We start from the raw sequence: 18954 nt of genomic DNA on the forward strand, positions 1-18954 counted from the left end.
TGGGTGTATGGCTGCAGCTCGTCGTACAGCAGGTACGGGAGGGCTGTGATGTAGCCCTCCGCGGTCTCCCAGTCGCTGGCGTTCGTGATCTTGGCCGATAGAGCCGCGCTCAGACGCTCCACCACTTCACCGGCAGCCTCCATCTCGTCGTCGGTCAATTGGCGAAGGCGGAGACGCGGGCGGCGGGCAGGGATCACGCCGGGCTCCAAACGCATCGGAGCATACATCTCACCGTCATCGATGTCCGCCCGGGGCTCGCTGTCGCTGTCCGCGTCCACCATCTCGGCGTCCACTGGGGCAGGCGGCGGCGTCGCCGGCGGGCCCGTCGAGGGCGGACCCATGAGTGTCGTGCACGCGCCGGCCACCGGATGCTCCTTGCACTCGATCTTGTCGCTCTTCATGTCGAGCGCCCGGTTGGCCAGGCGGTCAGCGAACGCGTTGCCTTGCCGGTCGATGTGGTGGAGCGAGTGCTGCCCCACCCGAGCCAGCTCGTGGCGGACGGCATTCCTGAGCTGCCGCAGCCGAGTGCTCTTGGTGGCGTATAGCCCCTTGACCTGGCGGATCACCAGCAGGCTGTCGCCCTCGACGCGGAGGCTGGTGGCACCGTGGTCCGCCGCTGCGCGGGCGCCGATCAGGAGGGCCGTGTACTCGGCCGTGTTGTTAGTCTCCTTGGCGCCCGGCATGTAGTGCGAGCCCGTCCACACGACGGCGCCCTCAGGGTTGTAGAGCAGTGCGCCGGCACCACCAGGGTTGGGCGCACTTCGACAAGCTCCGTCAAACTGGAGGCGCCATGCCCGGGGTGTCGTCGTGGGCGGGTCGCTGTAGGTCGTGGTCTCCACCACCACGTCCATCGGCTCGGTGGCCGTGGACTCCTCGTCCGCTGCGTAGTGCGTCGGGTCCGGCGGCTCGCTCTCCTTCGTCTCCTCGTCCAGCAGCGATACGTTCGGCGAAGGTGGAGCGAGGCGATCCGCAATCCTGGACGCGACGACACTGCGTGGAAGCGGGGGGTCCCAGCGCGGTGCTGGAGCAGCTTCAAGTCTCGCTGCGATGCGAGACACCACCACCTCTCGCGGTAGTGGAGGTCCCCACCGAGGCGGCTCGATCTCGCCGAGTTGATCGGCTATCCTGGCCGCCACCACCTCGCGGGGCAGTGGTGGGCCCCAGCGACCGCGAGCTTGTGCTTCCGCTTCCTGTCCCTGAATGTCAACGTCTGTGGAGCTCGCCTGCGGGGGGGACGCAGCGAGCTCCGATGAGGCTTGGCGGGGCAAGTCGGGCGTGGCGGTGGCCGCCGAGTCGACGGTGGCTTCGGCTCCGCGATCGGCGTGGCTTGATGCTCCTACCGGACGCGGAGCCTCTGCCGTGGGGGTGCGTGAGCCGGCGCACGCTTTCGCATGTCTAGCTGCGGCCGGCCGCGACGCGAAGGGCGTGCCGCACGCGCAGCCCGCCAAGAACCGGTCCTGGAAGGCCACGCGCCGGTGCCGAGAGTCCCGATGACGCCGGAGGGTGCCGAAGCTGGCGGCCGTGTATGTGCACAGCGTGCACGTGAACCGTTGCGCGTTGTGCACATACACGGCGAGGACAGGAGCCGAGAGAGCGCTGGCCGCGGATGGCTTGTGCGCTTGGGGTGGGTCCTCGACTCCGTCCTCGGCCACGAGCTGCAGATGCTCGGCCAGCTTCTGGGCGTCGGTGTCGTCCGCGCTGTTGAGGCGGCGGCGCTTGCCGTCGGAGCGTCGCTCGCTGGGCCGGCGAGGCGATGGGCGGCGCTGACTCGGCGGGGCGTGGCCCTGGTCGACGTCCATGGCCTCTACGGGGGAAGGCGCTGCCTGCGTGGCGCGCTGTGCGCACGCGAGGGCATGGCTCGTCGCCGCCACCCGCGAGTGGAACACGAGGCTGCACGCGCACCCGCTGTCGAAGATGTCGGAGAAGCGGGTGCCGCGGTGCGCCGATCTGCGGTGGGCGACGAGCGTGGCCATGTTTCCGGCGACGTACGCACACACGCTGCACTTGAACTCGGTGGCGTTGTGTGCGTACGTCGTCTGCACCGGCTCCTGCGCGGCGACTTGGTCGGCAGCCTGAGCCGCAGCGTCAGCTGCAACTGCCGCCTCAGCAATAGCTGCGGCAGTCGCAGCCGGCGCGGCTCCAGGCGCTGGCCTGTCGGCGAGCCTGCCGCCCGCCCTGCCGGGCCGAAAAAACTCATGCGCGGGGGTCAGGGGGGCTGCGGGCGCGTGGCGGGGGCTGGTGGTGGCGCTGGAGGCCGGGGACGCGGTGTCCAGGGCCGTCCTGGCCGGCGAGAGCTGATGGGCCCCACCGGCGGGCAGCCTGCCGGCCGCCCTGCCGGGTGGCCACTCGACGGTGGCGGAGTCTTGGCGGCGGCTGGCAGCGTCGGCTCGGTCGTCGTGGCCGTCCTCGTCGTCGCTGCTGACGGCGGCGTGGCTGTCGAGGCCGTAGGCGGCCGCCAGCGCACGAGCCGTGGCGGCTGCTTGGGCCGCCCCGGGCACGGCCGGCACGGGCAGCATGCTTGCCGCCCTGCCGGGTCGGCCATCATCATTCGCGAGGGATCGGGGGCGGCTGGCGGCGGAGGCGCGGCCGTCCTCGGCGTCTGGGCCAGCGTCGGGGTCGTCGGGGTGCTGGAGGGCCAGGGGTGTGGCCGCGGGAGCGCGAGCCGGCGGGGCTGCGAGCGCTCGCCCAGCGGGCAGCATGCCGCCCGCCCTGCCGGGTCGAGGCAGCACACTGGCGGAGTCTTGGGGGCCGCTGCCGGCGGCGGCAGGGCCGGCGGAGTCGTCCTCGTCGCTGCTGGCGTCATCGTCCGGGTCGCTGGGCCCGTGGCGGACCGCCAGGGCCCGCGCAGTGGCGGCTGCCAGCGCCGCCCCAGGCGCTACCCAATCGGGCAGCCTGCCGGCCGCCCTGCCGGGTCGGCCAACATCACTGGGGGGCAGCTGAGGCGCGCGGAGAGGCGAGGCGGCGGGCGGGGCAGCCGAGGAAGCCGAACGGCGCGCTTGGGGGGGCGGAGCGGCGTCGGGGGCGGCGTAGGCGGCGGCAGCGGCGAGGCCCGGCCCGGCCGGCCGGCCAGGGGGCGAGGCTGGGTGCGAGGGGGCTCGATCTGAGCGGGCGGACGGAAGGGTGGACCGTCCGCCCGCTGCCCGATCCTCGAAACGACGCGAGGTCGCGCTCGAGGACCGGGGGCTGGCTTGGTCGCCAGCGGGGTCGGCCCGCGATGGCGCTTGGGGTGCAATGGGCGCAGCGGGTGCCCCACCCGTGCCCGAAGTTGCGTCGCTTGAGACCGCGCCGGTGCCGAGCAGCGGCACCGCGCGCGGCGGCTCCGCCGAGCCGTTTCCGCCGGTTGGCGAGTCCAAAACGGGGGCGGGCGGACGGTCCACAATGTGTAACCGAAGCCCTAGGGGACCGTCCGCCGCGCCGTCCGCTTGGTCAGTCACTCCCGCCCCGTCGCTGACCGCGCTATAAAAAGACGCGTCGCTGGCGCGGCTGGAGTGGCTGGCGTTGGAGCACTCGCTGTCGGTGGACGGCGAGCGCTCCCGGGGCTGCCAGTCCGGCCACCAGAAGCGCATCCCTGGATGCGTTGGTGAAGGGCCGTAGGCAGAGCTGGGAAAGGAAAGGTTAGGAAGAGCAAGTGTAGTTGGCCTCGCGGGGATGCGGTGAAAGCCCCCGGAGACCGTCTCGTGGATACCCAGCAAGCCGGCTATCTACGGGATGTCCAAAAATAAATGTGAAAAAGACCCAACTAAAAGTCGGGAAACCAGTTTTCACACTGATTAGAACAGAATGTGTGTTCATGTTTACCAGTTAGGAACCTCTCCGTGACTAAAATGTAGGCTAAAATATGCATGTCACTAAAGGGAGGGTGTTTGTGTCCTCCTGGGTTTTGAAGGGCGGTTCCCTACCTGGGTGGTGCCCTGTCGGTCGTCATGACCAGCTTACCGCCGTGCCCTAGCCTGCGATGTGCGCCGCGGGGTCCCCCCAGACCCACGCGGTGCTCGCGAGGCGTTGCCGCTCCGTTGTCCTTCGCGGTGGCGCCGGCAGTGCCAGCCCCAAATGCGGTGGCTGGCGCGGATGCAGTGGCTCGACAGCTGAAGGTCCAGCTGTCGAGCCTCGCGCTTGTGCAGTTTTAGCTTCTCCGTGTAGGTCTTGAAGTTGCTGGGCTGCACCGAGCCCAGCGACCCGTACACGATCGCCGCGGTCTGCACCTGCCACCCCTTGAGCCGCAGCTCTGCCACGATCGGTTGGTACTTGAGCGTCTTGTGATCGTGGCTGAGCTGCAGCGAGGAGTGACGGGCGCTGGCCGCGTGCTCCTCGAACGTGACCGCCAAGTCGGCGATCACCATCTTCTTGGCGGCCACGTTCCGCAGGACGATGTCGGGCCGCAGAGCTGCGCCCGTGTACTCGGGCACCGTTTGGTTGAGGCGCAGCTCCGCGGTCGACTTGGCGCGCTCGAGCGCGCCGCGGATCTTGGACCCGATCTGCTCCAGGGCGTCGTCGTGACGCTGGCGGATGGCGTCCATGTTGGACGCGCAGTGGTTGAGGACATGGGCCAGCGTCTCGGCCTCGGAGCAGGTCGGGTCCCGGCAGGTCTTCCTGGGCCGCTGCCGCTTGCGCTTGAGCACCGAGTTCGTGTCGACTTGGTTGAGGCGGGCCTTGACGCCGAATCGGTAGTCGTCGTCCGACATGCCCGCCCCCGTCGACACGAACTTGGCGCCGGGGCCGCCGTGCACCCGCACCGTCTTGCCCTGGTCCACCAGACCCTTCCATCGGGTCTGGTGGCGGATCTTCATGTGCAGGCGCACGTGCCGCAACACGGTCTTGTGGTCCAGCCACTTGTCGTGGTGCGGCACGCGGAGGCCGAATGGGTCTTGGGTGTCGGCGCGGTGCTCAAGCTGTAGGTGGCGGATGCGCAGGATGCGCTGCACGTCCACCCACAGCGAGCCAATGTCGCCATTGCGCCGGAGGGCCTCGGCGTGGGGCGAGGCGGCGAGCTCGGAGTTGAGGAACGTCCTCGCGAGCTCGTCGTCCCGACCCCTCCAGTGCTCTTCCTGTAGGCGGTGGCGCTTGCGCGCCACCTGACACACCTGCGCCGTGGCGATGGCGACGACTGCGGGGTCCTTCGAATGAAGCATCTGCCACGCGTGGGCGACCTGCAGCGCTTGGTGCATTTCTACCAGCGACTGGAGCCCCAGTCCACCACTAGATGTCGGTGTGTAGAAGAACTCGGTTGTGGCGGACCGGGGCAGGCGCAGCAGGTGCCGGAGCCCACGCGTGACCGCGCGGTCGAAGCCTTGCAGTTGGGACTGGAGCGGGCGGAGGTGGCGAAGCGCGTACTCTACCTTGGGGTAGACGTATGTCTTGAGCGCCTTCACCACCTGCCACGGCGCCAGCACCGACTGCATGAGCGCCACCGCCTCCTGCTTGATCTGCTGGATCTTTGGTGCGAGCTGGAGGCGGTGGCGGACGTGGTCGAACCCGTCGCCCACTCCCAGGTAGCGGTAGCTGTCTTGGAGACTGAGGGTGGCGATGGCTTCGTCGTGGACTTCGAGCTGCAGGTTGGCGTCGCGCTTCAGGTTTCCACGCGTGTTCGTCGTCACTGCGAGGCTGGCGCACTTCGCCGGGTTCGCTCGTAGCCCGGTCCACGTGAGGAAGCGGGCAACGACGCCGTGGCACTTGCGGATGCCGGCGGCGCTGTCGCTGAAGACCTTCAGGTCGTCGGCGTACGCCGTGGTGCGCGGCCGCACACCGTCGGCAAGTGGTACGCCGACGCCGTCGAGCTGCTCGAGGCGTCGCAGCAACGGAACGAGCGCGACGATGAAGAGGAGGGGGCTGAGCGGGCAGCCCTGGTAGACGCCCACCTCCTGCCTCACGGGGTCCGTCGCGCCGTCCGCTGCGTTGCCGATGACGAAAGCCGATCCCGCGTAGATGTCCTTGCACCTCTGGATAAAGCGGCGGTCGACGCCGAGGTCGCGGAGCACGCGCCACATGAGCTCCTGCGGGAGCGAGCCGAACGCGTTCCGCAAGTCGTACCAGACTTGGTACAGCTTGCGGTGCAGCCGTCGAGACTGGTCGAGTAACGTGGTGGCCACGAAGTTGTGTTCGTGGCACCCGTTAAACGCCCGGAAGCCCTTCTGCGCCATGGGGAGGAGATCGTTCGACTCCAGGAAGCGTGAGAGGCGCCTCGCCAGCAGCCCACTGTACAGCTTGTAGATAGTGGGCTGGAGGCAGATCGGCCGCCAGTTGCTGGGCTGGCTCGGGTCACCCTTCTTGTGGATGAGCCGCACGAAGCCGAGTTTCCACAGGGCTGGCACGCGGCAATGCCGCCCGCAGAAGCTGAAGGCGGCATGCAGTAGTGGCAGGAGCTGGGCAGCGAAGCGGCGGTAGATGTCGTAGCCGATGCCGTCATGTCCGGGGCTCGACGCCGTCGCAGCTCGCGTGAGCTGGTCCTCGATCTCGTCCAGCGTGAACTCCTCGCCGAACGCGTCGGTCGCTTCGGTCGCTTGCTCGCTGCCGGCCACCGCCTCCCGGAACTCCTGGCCGCGCTCGTCGGCGTAGTCGAACTCCGTGCGCACGGCGCTGGTGCCCGTGAAGTGGCGGTGCAATTCCTCGCGGCCGATGGGACACGTGTCGTGCTGCTCCTCAGCCGCCGACTCCGCTGACGCACTGCGCAGGATGCGCGCCACGCACTTGGCCTCGTCGCGCACGAAGTCCTGGCGGAGTTGCTGCTGGGACATGGAGGAGCGGATGCGTCCCACCCGTCGTCGAGCTCTGCGCATCGCGCGTCTGTCCGTTGGCGCCGCTTGCTGCGTCGCTGCGAGGTCGTCCAGTGCTTCATCCAGCCGATGCTCGCGTTGGTTGCGCGTCACCCGAGGCGGCCGCTGCCGCTGCTGTCCTTGTGGAGGGCGGGTCGTCGGCGGGGTCGAGGCGAATGGCTGCAGCACCTCGCGCAGGCGATCCGGGATGGCGCCGATGTAACCCTCACCGGTTGCCCAACTGTCGGCGTCCGTGATTCTGCACGCCATCTCCGCAGCGAATCTCTCCACAGCCTCTGCAGCGGTCTCCAGGTCGTCGTCACTGAGAGGACGGAGGCGGAGCCGAGGTTGCCGCGCCGGTGTGGAGTCTGGTCCGATAGGGATCGTAGGAAAGACCTCTCCCCCGTCACGCGCGGCCACCTCAGCTTCGTCGTCCTCGTTGGTGTCACCATCTGTAGCCGGAGGGGCAGGGCTGGAAGGCGCTGCCTGTGACGCCGGTCGCTCTTGCTGTGGCTCGTTGGCGGGCCTCGGTTGGAGGCAATCCTCCATCGCCCCTTGGTGCACGCCGCACTCGGCCAGCGAGCGCTTGAGGTCGAGCGCCCGGTTCGCCAATCGGTCTGCATGCGCGTTGGCCTTCCGGTCGATGTGTCGGAGAGTGTACGTGGGCACCGACCGGAGTGTGTGGCGAACTCGATTGCGAAGCTGCCGGAGGCGCTGGTTCCTGCACGCAAAGGTGTCCCGCACCTGTGCCACCACGAGGTGGCTGTCGCCCTCGATGGTCAGCTGCCCGGCGTGATGGTGGACTGCGCTCTGCACTCCCAGCAGCAGCGCCGTGTACTCGGCCGTGTTGTTGGTCTCGCTGCTGCTGGGCATGTAGTGCGAGCACGTCCACACCACCTTGCCACTGGGGTCGAAGAGTGCAGCGCCAGCTCCGCCGGGTCCGGGGTTCCGGCGGCAGGCGCCGTCAAAGCGCAGCAGCCAGGGTTCTTGGTCGTCGGTGGCATCGTCGGCAGCTGGGGCCCCGGCGTCCACGTCCATTGCAGCAGACTGCTGCTCGTCCGCGCTGGGAGGGGGTGATGGCGCTGGCGGGGGGCGTCTCGCAGGCGGGGCCGGAGCTGTCGGTAGGCCAGTAACCAGGCGAGCGATAGCCGCCGCCCCGATCGCGCGGTGACTTGGCCCCCACCGTGTTGCACCGGTGACCGGTGCAGCAGGAGCCAGCGGTCTTCGCACTGCTGGGTCGGTGGCCAGCTCGCCGGTCGTAGCCTGCGCGGGGTCTGGTGCACGTGGGCGTGGGCCCCAGCGGGTCGAACGCGCCGTCTGTAGTGGTGCTTTCGCCGTCGGTGCTGCTGCTGTGGTTGCCGGGTCCAGCGCGGGCTCTGCTGGGGTAGGCGGGGTCGCAGGGTCCGGCGGGGGCGCCGTCGCCGCCGTCTTCTCTCCGGCCATGTCTTCATCGTCGGCGCTGTTCAGCCGTCGGCGCTTACCTGCAGCAGCAGGAACATGGCGGGCAGGGGCGGGCGCCAGCACTGGGGGGACATGCTGGCGCCCTGGGGTCTTGGGAGCGGCGGGCACGACGCTCTGGAGGTTGGCAGCGGCTGCCATTGCGATGTCGCTTGGTGCGGCTGTCGCAGTGGCAGCCACCGCTGCGGTGAGGGGCCCGGTCGGGGGTTGGGCGGCCTCAATCCGCGTCGGGGGGTGAACAGTTGTCGGTCGTGGCACTGCTGCTGTCCTTGCTCCCGTCGGCTCCGAGGCTCGGGCCGTCATGGTGGTGACGGCCGCGGCTGGAGGGAGGCGCTTGGCGCACGCTCGAGCGTGGCTCGCAGCAGCCACGCGCGCGTAGAAGAGAAGCGGGCACCGGCACCCGCTAGAGAAAATGTCCGTGAAGCGGGTGCCGTGGTGCGCCGCTCGCCGATGGGCGACCAGTGTCGCGAGGTCGGCGGCAACGTACGCGCACAACGCGCACTCAAACTGGGCAGCGTCGTGCGCGTAGGTTGCCTGCACCGGGTCCTGGGGGCCGTCTTGCGGCCGTAGGTAGTGGGTCTTGGACCCCGGTGCGGCTTGGGCGGCGGCGGCCTTGGCTGCGTCCGCATCGCTCTCCTCGGTCTTCATCTCTCGGTCGTCGCTGCTTGCTGGCTCGCGCGCTTGGTCGGCAGCCTGGGCCGCAGCGTCAGCTGCAGCTGCCGCCTCAGCAATAGCTGCGGCAGTCGCAGCCGGCGCGGCTCCAGGCGCTGGCATGTCGGCGAGCCTGCCGCCCGCCCTGCCGGGTCGGAAAATCTCATGCGCGGGGGACAGGGGGGCGGCGGGCGCTTGGGCGACGAAGTTGGCAGCGCTGGGGGTCGGGGGGACGTCGCTGCTGACGGCGGCGTGGCCGTCGAGGCCGTAGGCGGCCGCCAGCGCACGAGCTGTGGCTGCTGCTTGGGCCGCCCCGGACACGGCCGGCACGGGCAGCATGCTTGCCGCCCTGCCGGGTCGGCCATCATCAATCGCGGGGGCTCGGGGGCGGCTGGCGGCGGAGGCGCGGCCGTCCTCGGCGTCTGATCCGGCGCCGGGGTCGTCGGGGTGCTGGGGGGCCGTGGGTGTGGCCGCGGGAGCGCGAGCCGGCGGGGCTGCGAGCGCTCGCCCAGCGGGCAGCATGCCGCCCGCCCTGCCGGGTCGAGGCAGCACACTGGCGGGGTCTTGGGGGCCGCTGCCGGCGGCGGCAGGGGCGGCGGAGTCGTCCTCGTCGCTGCTGGTGTCGCTGTCCGGGTCGCTGGGCCCGTGGCTGACAGCCAGGGCCCGCGCAGTAGCGGCTGCAAGCGCCGCCCCAGGCGCTACCCAATCGGGCAGCATGCCGCCCGCCCTGCCGGGTCGTGCCACTTCAACAGGGGGGAGCTGGGGCTCGGCGGCGGGCTGACGAGCAGGCGGGGGATCTTGGGCAGCCAAATGGCGCGCGTGGGGGTCCGGAGGGGGTCTTGGGGCGACGCAGGAGCTCGCGCCCCGCGCCGCATCTTGGGCGGCCGCCGAGTTGGAGGCGGCGCCATCTTCGTCCGTGCCAGGACCCTGCGACGCCTGAGCGTGCAGGGATCCTGGCATACTGGGGGGCCGTGTGGCGGGCCCGGTCCCGTCTCTGGGCAGGCCCGCGGGTCGGCGGCCGCTCGCGTCCGTCGCGAAACGACGCGAGGGCGAGGCGGAAGACCGGGGGCTATCCTGGCCGCCAGCGGGCTCGAGCCGTGCAGCCCGTTGGCGCGCAATGGGCGCGGCGGGTCCTGAACCCGTGCCCGAAGTTGCAGCGCCAGCGGCCGCGCCGGTGCCGAGCAGCGGCACCGCGCGCGAGGGGTCCGGCGAGCCGTTTCCGGCCGAAGTTGAAGCCGAAACGGAGGCAAAAGTGTGAACCCCCACCCCTGGGCCGTCGCTGATTGGCGGAAAACTGTCGGCCAGCCATTGGTCCACGTCCGCCTCGTCAGCGGCCGCGCTGTAAAAAGACGCGTCGCTGGCGAGGCTGGATTGGCTGGCCGTCGAGCACTCACTGTCGGTGGACAGCGCGCGCTCCCTGATTGGCCAGAACAGTCGCATCGCTGCGATCTGATTGGCCAAATAGGCGAAAGGGACGATGGAGGACGCAACGAAGCCGAGGTGGGCAACCGAAGAGTAGAAAAGATGCAAGGTAGTTGGCCTCGCGGGGGATGCGGTGAAAGCCCCCGGAGACCGTCCCGTGGATACCCAGCAAGCCGGCTATCTACGGGATGTCCAAAAATGAATGTGAAAAAGACCCAACTAAAAGTCGGGAAACCAGTTTTCACACTGATTAGAACAGATACTACACTTGATCTTAGCCAAAAGGCCGAGAAGGTATGAAAATTTCAAAAATTAGCGCACCGTACTTATATACTTTTGCTGTCCTTACGGACATCTACGGATTTAGGTTTTAATGTATTACTATTTTTCCTAGATAACTGCTATTCTAGGCACCTTCTGCATTTTTATTAGTGGTATTTGATGCTATGTAAACGATAAATTACCGTTCTAGTCTTGTTGGCTATGCACCCAGTTGAGCCAAGCAGGCTTGCGCCACGTAATTTTCCTTTTAACGGCTGGCAGTAGTAGCAGGAGATAATAGGCCAAGGGCCATTAAAGGTTACAAGAAGCAATTGCAGACGCAACATGTCCAGGAATTAGCTCTCCCACCTACTTCACGTAATTTTCCTTATCCTCACACACTCATGTGGGTCTTCTCCAGTGCCTCAGGGTCCGGCAGCGTTTCATCGGGAAAGGCCTTGCGGATGAGTTCGACCGAGGCGAGAACCTGGCCGTGGGAAGTCTCTCCGTCGTCACCGTTAAAAAACACGGGTAACCACTTGGGCTTGGGCTCCTGAGGGCGTTCGTTCTGCTTAAGTTCTTGTGAGGTGCACAAGGTCACACTGTCAGCGGTGCTGCCGTTGGCGGCATCTGAAAGCTTCACAGCTGCCGTGCCAATGTACTCGCGCGGGCTTTCGTTCTTGATGTGGATCAAGACTTGAGGCGCATAGCGTAGATGTGGCAAATTCACATCCATGCAGAACGTTTGTGCCCACACGGGGCAGGTGGAAGGCTCCCCAGTGCTCTCAGTCGTCTTCTGCACTCCATCCCAGCACTGAACGGTGGCGCTAGCTAGAACGCTTTTGGTACTAGCATGCAGTGACACCAAGTTGCGAGCTTCGTGCAGGCGGATCCGGACCTGGTACGGCATGCGGTGATTCACGCGTTCAATCATCTCTTTTTGGTCCCAGCTCTGGGCTGTGGCTGTCTCGATGGGGCCAAAACCCAGTCGCACAAGGACCTTGCCAGTGAATTCCTCTCGTGCTTTAGCCTTGCCCACCGCACGGTCGCCGATAAGCGGAATCCACTCCATTTCGCGCTGGAACTCCGACGAAAGTACATCTTTCGCACGGAAACGCTTGTAGCAAATGGCCACGCGCTTTTCGTCGTCCTTCTCACACAAATACAGGAACACATCTGGCACCTGGGTTGCGTCCACAGGAAATAGCATCTTGTCGCTTTCCTCCGTCTCGTTCCACTTGAGGCTTCCGTTCTCAGCCTTTTTCCTCGTCGAAGCGATCTGGTGGAGGCCGCAAGACAGCACCAGCGACAACTTCCCGCTGGCGACAGCCGATGGTAGACCGACTGCTTGTACGAAGTGAGCGCGCATGCGGTAAACAGTGCTCGGCGGGTAGCTTTCCAACGCCATCTTCGGAGCCAGTCGTTTCTGGTGTTTGGCGTCATACACGTCCGATGACTTTGCACGGACGCGCAGAGTTAATAGCACGCGTCCCCGGTACGCTGACGCCAAGTGAGAGTTCTCGTTCATCAGCACTGCCGCGCGGCTGTTGTTACTGGCACCCTTCACCGGTGCGCCATACAGGTTCACCCAGAACGGCTCATTGCCATGGGCTTTGGCGACAGCCTCCACGTTCTTGAGTTCAAACTTCCCCACGACCTCATCGCCGCCCACAGGGTCCCAGTCCATCACGTTGAAGATGACGTCGTGGGTCTTGTTCTCGCTCTTCTCGTCGGGCAGCAGTAGCATCAGACTCTCGCGGAAGTTCACGTTCAGTTGGTCCCGTCGACCCTGCTTCGTGCGCACGCGCGTGCGCACGAAGTCTTCCGGCTCCGAAGACAGCGCCGCCGCAACGTAGGCGTCAATGCCTCCGCCGTTGTGCTTGCGGTTCTCGCCCTTGTCGAACAGCAGCGAGTCCATGGGGGGCAGATCCTCCACGCGGTGGATCGTCGCCACCAAGAAGTTGAGTCTGGCCGTGCCGGGTGGCGGCGGGGGCAGTGTCGCGACGTCGTCGTCGCTCTCGACGTCCAGCACTTCGTCGTCCTCCTCGTTGAGCTCGTCGTCCGAGTTGTGCGGACCGTCCGGCGCGCTGACGCGCATGGACTTCTTGAGAGACTGCAGGAGGGACTTGTCCTTCTTCTTCTTGGAGCTCTTGGTGATGCTCTCGGCGTTCGGGTCGTAGACCCAGAGCAGCCGCAGCTTGAGCGTGCCGCGGTCCTTGTCGGGCAGCAGCTTCTTGTCCAGCAGCGCCACGGTCACCGTCTTCTCCTCGCCGGGCTCGATCACGTCGGCCAGCACGAGCTGCGCGCGGCCCAGGAAGTCGTTGATCGTGCGGTCCTCGTCCTCGGCCAGCAGCTCCAGCGTCGTGTGCGCGTCCGAGAGCAGGAAGGCGAAGCGCTCGTCCCAGTGGGGCTTGAGCGTCTTGGCCACCGTCTCCGTCTGGTGGCGCTGGCCCACCACCGAGAGCTTGACGAGCGGGTCGCTGCTGTTGTTGCGGTCCATGGGCAGCAGGTCCTTGCCCGAGTCGATGGTCACGTACAGCAGGTTGGGCTGCTGGTCCCCCGTCTCCGCCTGCTGCTCCTGGCCCGCGCCGGCCCGGAACGCGACCGACTTGGCCTTGCCGCGGCCCGCCGGCTTGGCGAAGGTCAGGCGCAGCTCGCCCTTGGCGTCGCAGCTCATGAGCTCGGGCACCTTGACGATGCGGTACCAGTCGTCCATGGGCGCGGCCTCGCACGTGAGCAGGTCCAGCGGCACCTCCACGACGCCCAGCACGTCGTCGCGCTTGAGCCCGTCGAAGTCGAACACCATGAAGCGCAGCGCCGTGGCCAGGCGCAGGTCGAAGTCGCGCGAGCCCAGCGTGAACGTCTCGCGCCACTCGGGCGCCAGCGTCTTCTTGGCCACGCGCGTGCGGAAGCTGCCGCCCGCGGCCAGCGCGCGGCCCTTGGCGTCCAGCACCGTCAGCTGCACGAACGGGTCGCTCGAGCCGTTCAGGTCCCCGACCAGCAGGTCGCGCGCGCACACGACGCCCACCTCGAGCTGCTGCATCGCCGCGGTGGATCGACTTTTCGTATGTGTTTGTTTGATCGCGGTGTCGGCGAACGTCGGTGGGTGCACTTCAGGCTGATATTGTACCACTGAAGTGGTACATTTCTCGCGAAATCATGTTGAATTTATCCAGGCTATGCTTGTGGCATCGTACATGTACCATGGTGCAATGCACTGTAAGTAATCATGTATGTGAGCGTCGAGGCTGGAAATGCCGGCGGACGTCGTTGGATTTAGGCCTCGCACCAGCATGTACCTTAAAGTTCACATAGCATCGAGAGGGAACACCCCGGGGTCGTGTTTGCCATATTGCACCTTTGCCATGGGACGCTGTGCGTTGCGAGGTGTCGACAAACACGAGCGCCATCGCGCTGGTGGGCTCTTACGTTGACCTGGTGCCGCTTTTTTAGGGTATGGAAGGATTGCTACATTGTGCAGACAGGTGAGCATGACATGCTCAATAGCACAATGTGCTATTGAGCTGACAGAGATGTTAGCAGAACACACAAATTCCTTGCAGCACGATCAATTACAACAGCTTCGGATGTCGTGGCATTCCGCTAGCTGAGGCAGTCCACCAGGGCGTCAAATCCCAGCAGAGGTCTGTATGTGGAGTCACTCCTCTTGCCTGTGCCAAACTCTCCGGAAATTGCTGCCAAACGCACTGTTACCCCATCCTAAGAGTCAACGTGTGCCAGCTCCATCTACATCGTGGTGTAGAACCTCACGCGTGTCGTTTCGCTGGTACCGTATGCAGTACCTCTTGAAAGCGCATTGCATCGCTCTCTGGTCGTATGGTGCACTCATCATGTTCGGTCCGCTCCCTAACGGCAAGAAGGATAGGCAGATTGGCCGCCTGAGGTGGCGTGTGCCGGGGCAATATTACGCCACTTCCTGCGCCAAACCTCACTTTCGAATCTACCGTACTCACAAGACCTCACAAGAATGGATCTCCGCGCGCTCGCGGCCGTCACCTTAGCCTCGCTCGCGTCCACCTACGCTGGCATTATCGGCCACGACCAAGTCGTCCCGTTCCCGCAGTCCCAGCCCACCACCATCAGTAACAAGGCTGCCCTCAAGTTCAAGCCCCAACTTTGGATCAACAATGGCTGCCACCCATACCCTGTCGTGAACGCTGTTGGCGATACTGGTGGCGGCCTCAAAACCCGCGGCTCCTCCGCCGCAGGATGCAGGGGGTCCGGCTACGGCTCACAAGTCTACGGTCGATCTACTTGGTACAACGGAGTCTGGGCGATTATGTATTCCTGGTACTTCCCCAAGGACGAACCACAAGACGACACTGGACATCGCCACGACTGGGAGCACTGCGTCGTGTGGATCGACAACCCTGATATCGAAAACCCCAAGATCCTGGCCATGACGCCGTCCGCGCACAGCGGCTACTCCACGTACGCACCTCCTCCTGCGGATATGGTGGACGGTACAAGCTGCAAGGTCGAGTACACCTCGAGTTGGCTCTTCATTGACCACCACCTTGAAGGAACGTCAACAGCGGGACAGTTCCAGGATCTGATCATGTGGAGTGACTTGACTGACGCGGCTCGCCTTGCGTTGAACACAACGAGCTTCGGCAAGGCCAACACTCCTATGAACGACGGCAATTTTCTGCTGAAGATCCAAAAAGCGTACCCGTGGTCGTCAACTCAGCAACAGCAGTCGCAAGATCAAGATCAACAGCAGCAGCAACAGCAGTCGCAAGATCAAGATCAACAGCAGCAGCAAGATCAATAGCAGCAATCTTAGTCCTCCACAGCTATAGTGTCGGAGTGGCATCCAAGGGTTCAGATATAGCAACTACATTTTATATCGATCGCTCTGCTCGAAGAACCCAACGATCGGCGCTAGGCTTGTCTCCGCAGTTATCACGGTTCCTGTGTCGCTGGCCGTGTTAATATTACTCAGGTGATATCCAACGATACTCAGAATTTCTTCGCGTCATTTTCCCGCATCAGCATTCTCCTAACATTAATTAATTAATCCATTGACTTGATATATAGCAGCAACACGCAGGTAAATGTTTGTCTGCAATACAAGTGCGATCCTATCACGTTCCTGTCTTGATGATACAGTGGTGTTTGAAACTGGAACTTAGCGCGTCAAGACTCCTGGCCCAAGAGAAGCTATATCTTAGAATGGGGCTTTGAACGTACAATTGTGTCACTGAAAAGCGAATGCGCAAGGAACTGCCGGCAAAGTATAACAAAACATTCGGGGCAAGCGCTGGACAAGTGGGGGCTTATAGAAGCGCGGTAGCATACCGCGCTTCTATAAGCCCCCAGTGTAGGAACGTATTTCAAAGCTTCATCGCCTCGCGAGTGAACTTCAGTACATGCATCGAGGACGATCTCCGAAAATTTCAAGCGAAACAAGGTCTGATAGCTGTCTACTCGTGGTGTACCTACATTGGTTTCGAGGACACGAAGCATGAATCTTTTCCGACCCTACACCCCGTACGTGTATTACTTGAACCACAACAAGCAGATGCTGCCGCTGAGGTACGTACGGTACAATGAGCTTATTTTCTTGGAGCGTTCGGTAGACCATAGCGAATCGGGAAATGACGTGGAGTCTGTGGTGACTGGTAATTTACTATGCTATGGAGCCAAGCTGGCCTTGGGAATTAGTTTTGGTGAAGGTACACCACATTATGTGCAATTGGTGTATCAGTTCATCTCGCCAGTGTACAATGTAACAACGAAATGAAGCTGCGCGCAATCGCCGGTGTTCTCGTACTACGAGTCGTAGCCCCGCTAGTACATGTACCCGTCGAGGCAGGCATCATTGACCACGACCAGGTGGTCCCGTTCCCGCAGTCTACCGTTACATCCACTGCCAACATCGCTGCTCTCAAGTTCAAACCCCAGATCTACATCAATAACGGTTGTCACCCGTACCCCGCCGTTGACGCCGCGGGAGACACCAGTGGCGGACTCAAACCTAGCGGGTCTGCCAATGCCGGGTGTAAGGGATCTGGATACGGGTCTCAAGTGTACGGTAGGTCAGCATTGCACAACGACAAGTGGGCGATCATGTACTCGTGGTATTTCCCTAAGGATAACCCCGTGACTGGAATGGGGCACCGTCACGACTGGGAGCATGTCATCGTGTGGGTCGACAACCCCGCGTTAAACAACGCTACTATATTGGCCATGACACCGTCCACTCACAGTGGCTACTCGACGTACGCTCCGCCACCGGCCATCATGGTGGACGGCACCAGCGTCAAAGTCGAGTACACGTCGAGCAAAGTCGTCATCAACCATCACCTGGAAGGGACGTCGACGGTAGGAGAAATCCAGAACCTGATCATGTGGGACGACATGACTGACGCCGCACGCTATGCGCTGAACACCACGCACTTTGGCAGCGCTAACGTGCCGATGAAGGACGGCAACTTCATTTCGAAGCTTGGCAAGGCGTACCCGTGGAAGTGAGAACGGCAGATAGGTCTGCAGAAAACCTTAAAATACGATGGAACATCACATGTTGATTCAAATGTTTGTTTTGTTGAAGAATAACACAAACGCTGAAAAGGACCGACTTACAGTTAGAACCTCTTACAGAACCGGCCAGGTAAGGCTCACTACGTGTTTTGTTTCACTATAAAACTTCAAACTAAGTACACAATGTTTAATATCACACCTAACGCGAGAGCGACAGCTAAAACGGCCACGCCCTGTCGAGCTTACTGATAAAATTGCCGTCGTGCATCGGCACGTTCGCGTCGCCAAAACTCGTGTCGTTCAGGGCCTTGCGCGCCAAGTCCGTCAGCTGGTCCCACATGATCAAATCCTGGAAGTCCCCACCCTTCGACGTCACGTCCGTGGCATGGTTAATCGGATAGTGGCTCTCGTAGTTGACCTTGACGCTCGTGCCATCGAGCGAGTCGGCACTCGGAGGGGCGTATTTCGAGTAGCCGCTATGCGCCGACGGTGTGGCCGCCAGAATAGTCGGTTCCGGAACGCCCGGGTTGTTGATCCACACGATGACGTGCTCCCAGTCGTGACGATGGCCCAGACCAGTCGAAGGCGAGTCCTTAGGGAAGTACCACGAGTACATGATGGCCCAGACGCCGTTGTGCCAAGTGGAGCGGCCGTAGACCTGCGAGCCCCAACCAGACCCCTTGCATCCAGCGCTAGGGGCCCCGGAGGTCTTCAGGTCGCCGCTGGTCTCACCAGCTTCGTTCACAGGTGGCATCCGTTGGTGACGTGAAGTTGCGGCTTGAACTTAATGGCAGCTTTCTCAGAGATGGTGACAGGCTCGGGCTGGGCGAAAGGCTTGACTTGGTCGTGACTGATGGTGGTGGGCTGCCACTGCTGTTGCTGTTGCTGTTGCTGCTGCTGTTGCTGCTCTTGGGCTTGAACCGCAGCCAGGGTGACGACCATCGCAACCAGGAAAGTACTCAGCTTCATCGCAGAAACTTGGTGGTGGAAATGTGGAGATTAAACGAGTGCAGCCGACTTCGCAAATTAAAAACTGACCTCCTGAGCCACACGTATCAACCGACATTTATTTTCTGGGAAGATTAAGCGAGTCGTATTTCATGAGTTACAACACATGAGTAACAACACACGACAAACGTGTAAAAAGTCCGGCAATCGAAAAATGCGTGAGATGGGCCTGTTTTGCCAATCGATAGGGTGCGCCTCGCTGATTCTCTGTCAGCTACAAAAATATCCCGATGATCGAGCGAGCACGAAGCTGCTCGGTGTCCCTCCTGCTGTTGTCGGCGAGCAAGTTACTCTATACAGCTTCTGTTCGACTTGGGTTGTCTAAGTTGCCGTTTTAGTACACCCTATTGTTTCCATGCGTTTCCGAGCAATTGTGCCGACTGGAGCCTTTGGAGTTTGCCGGGTAGGACACCCTCTATTTTAGAGCTAAGCTTGTTAGTGCTCAGACATCCACAGGTGGTTAACAGGATTACAAAAAAACATAACCCCGCTATTAATAGCTAATTTTTCTCTTACCGGTACAGTAAAACGCTATCCCCATCAAAAGAAGTGATCTTGCTATATCGACCATAGTGACGTTGCAGAACGTACGAGGAGATGGATTGGACCAACGTGGCATTGGTGACACGCGGGCTTCGTGCAGCACACGTATATCGTGTGTACTTGGCCAACTTTTGAGTTAGTGCGGCACTCTTTGCTACTACTTCCCCATACTTCACGACAACGACTGAGTATCTTGTGGCTGTAACTGTGACGGCGACAGTAAACTAGGTCGTCTGCGGCTTGGCTGGGAACACCAGCGTTGCAAAGGGTTGCTGCTTGCACTGGTTCAGTTTTTTTTGCCGTGACAAAGGAGTTATCTACAATATTCTGACCGCGCGAGTCATCGTGGCCATGT

General features: G+C 63.1%; 3 protein-coding genes across 3 annotated transcripts; 1 reads left to right on the top strand and 2 right to left on the bottom strand.

Moving 5' to 3' along the window:
* Positions 1–5365: 5365 nt before the first annotated feature.
* IUM83_09980 (reverse transcriptase) lies at positions 5366–6731 on the bottom strand (the record flags this gene model as incomplete). Its single annotated transcript, XM_067934458.1, has 2 exons — positions 5366–5372; positions 6418–6731. 2 exons carry the CDS (start codon positions 6729–6731, stop codon positions 5366–5368), a joined length of 321 nt encoding a protein of 106 aa, XP_067793386.1.
* A 4204-nt stretch (positions 6732–10935) lies between these two features.
* Positions 10936–13584, bottom strand: IUM83_09981 (Inositol polyphosphate 5-phosphatase; the record flags this gene model as incomplete). The annotated part of the gene is made up of 1 exon (XM_067934459.1): positions 10936–13584. One exon carries the CDS (start codon positions 13582–13584, stop codon positions 10936–10938), a length of 2649 nt encoding a protein of 882 aa, XP_067793387.1.
* A 2720-nt stretch (positions 13585–16304) lies between these two features.
* IUM83_09982 (necrosis inducing-like protein NPP1 type) lies at positions 16305–17039 on the top strand (the record flags this gene model as incomplete). The annotated part of the gene is made up of 1 exon (XM_067934460.1): positions 16305–17039. The coding sequence occupies one exon, from the start codon at positions 16305–16307 to the stop codon at positions 17037–17039; it is 735 nt and encodes a 244-aa protein (XP_067793388.1).
* Positions 17040–18954: the final 1915 nt, after the last annotated feature.

The sequence above is a fragment of the Phytophthora cinnamomi genome (genome assembly GCF_018691715.1).
Source record: "Phytophthora cinnamomi strain GKB4 chromosome Unknown Contig29, whole genome shotgun sequence".
NCBI classification, from domain to species: Eukaryota; Oomycota; class Peronosporomycetes; order Peronosporales; family Peronosporaceae; genus Phytophthora; species Phytophthora cinnamomi.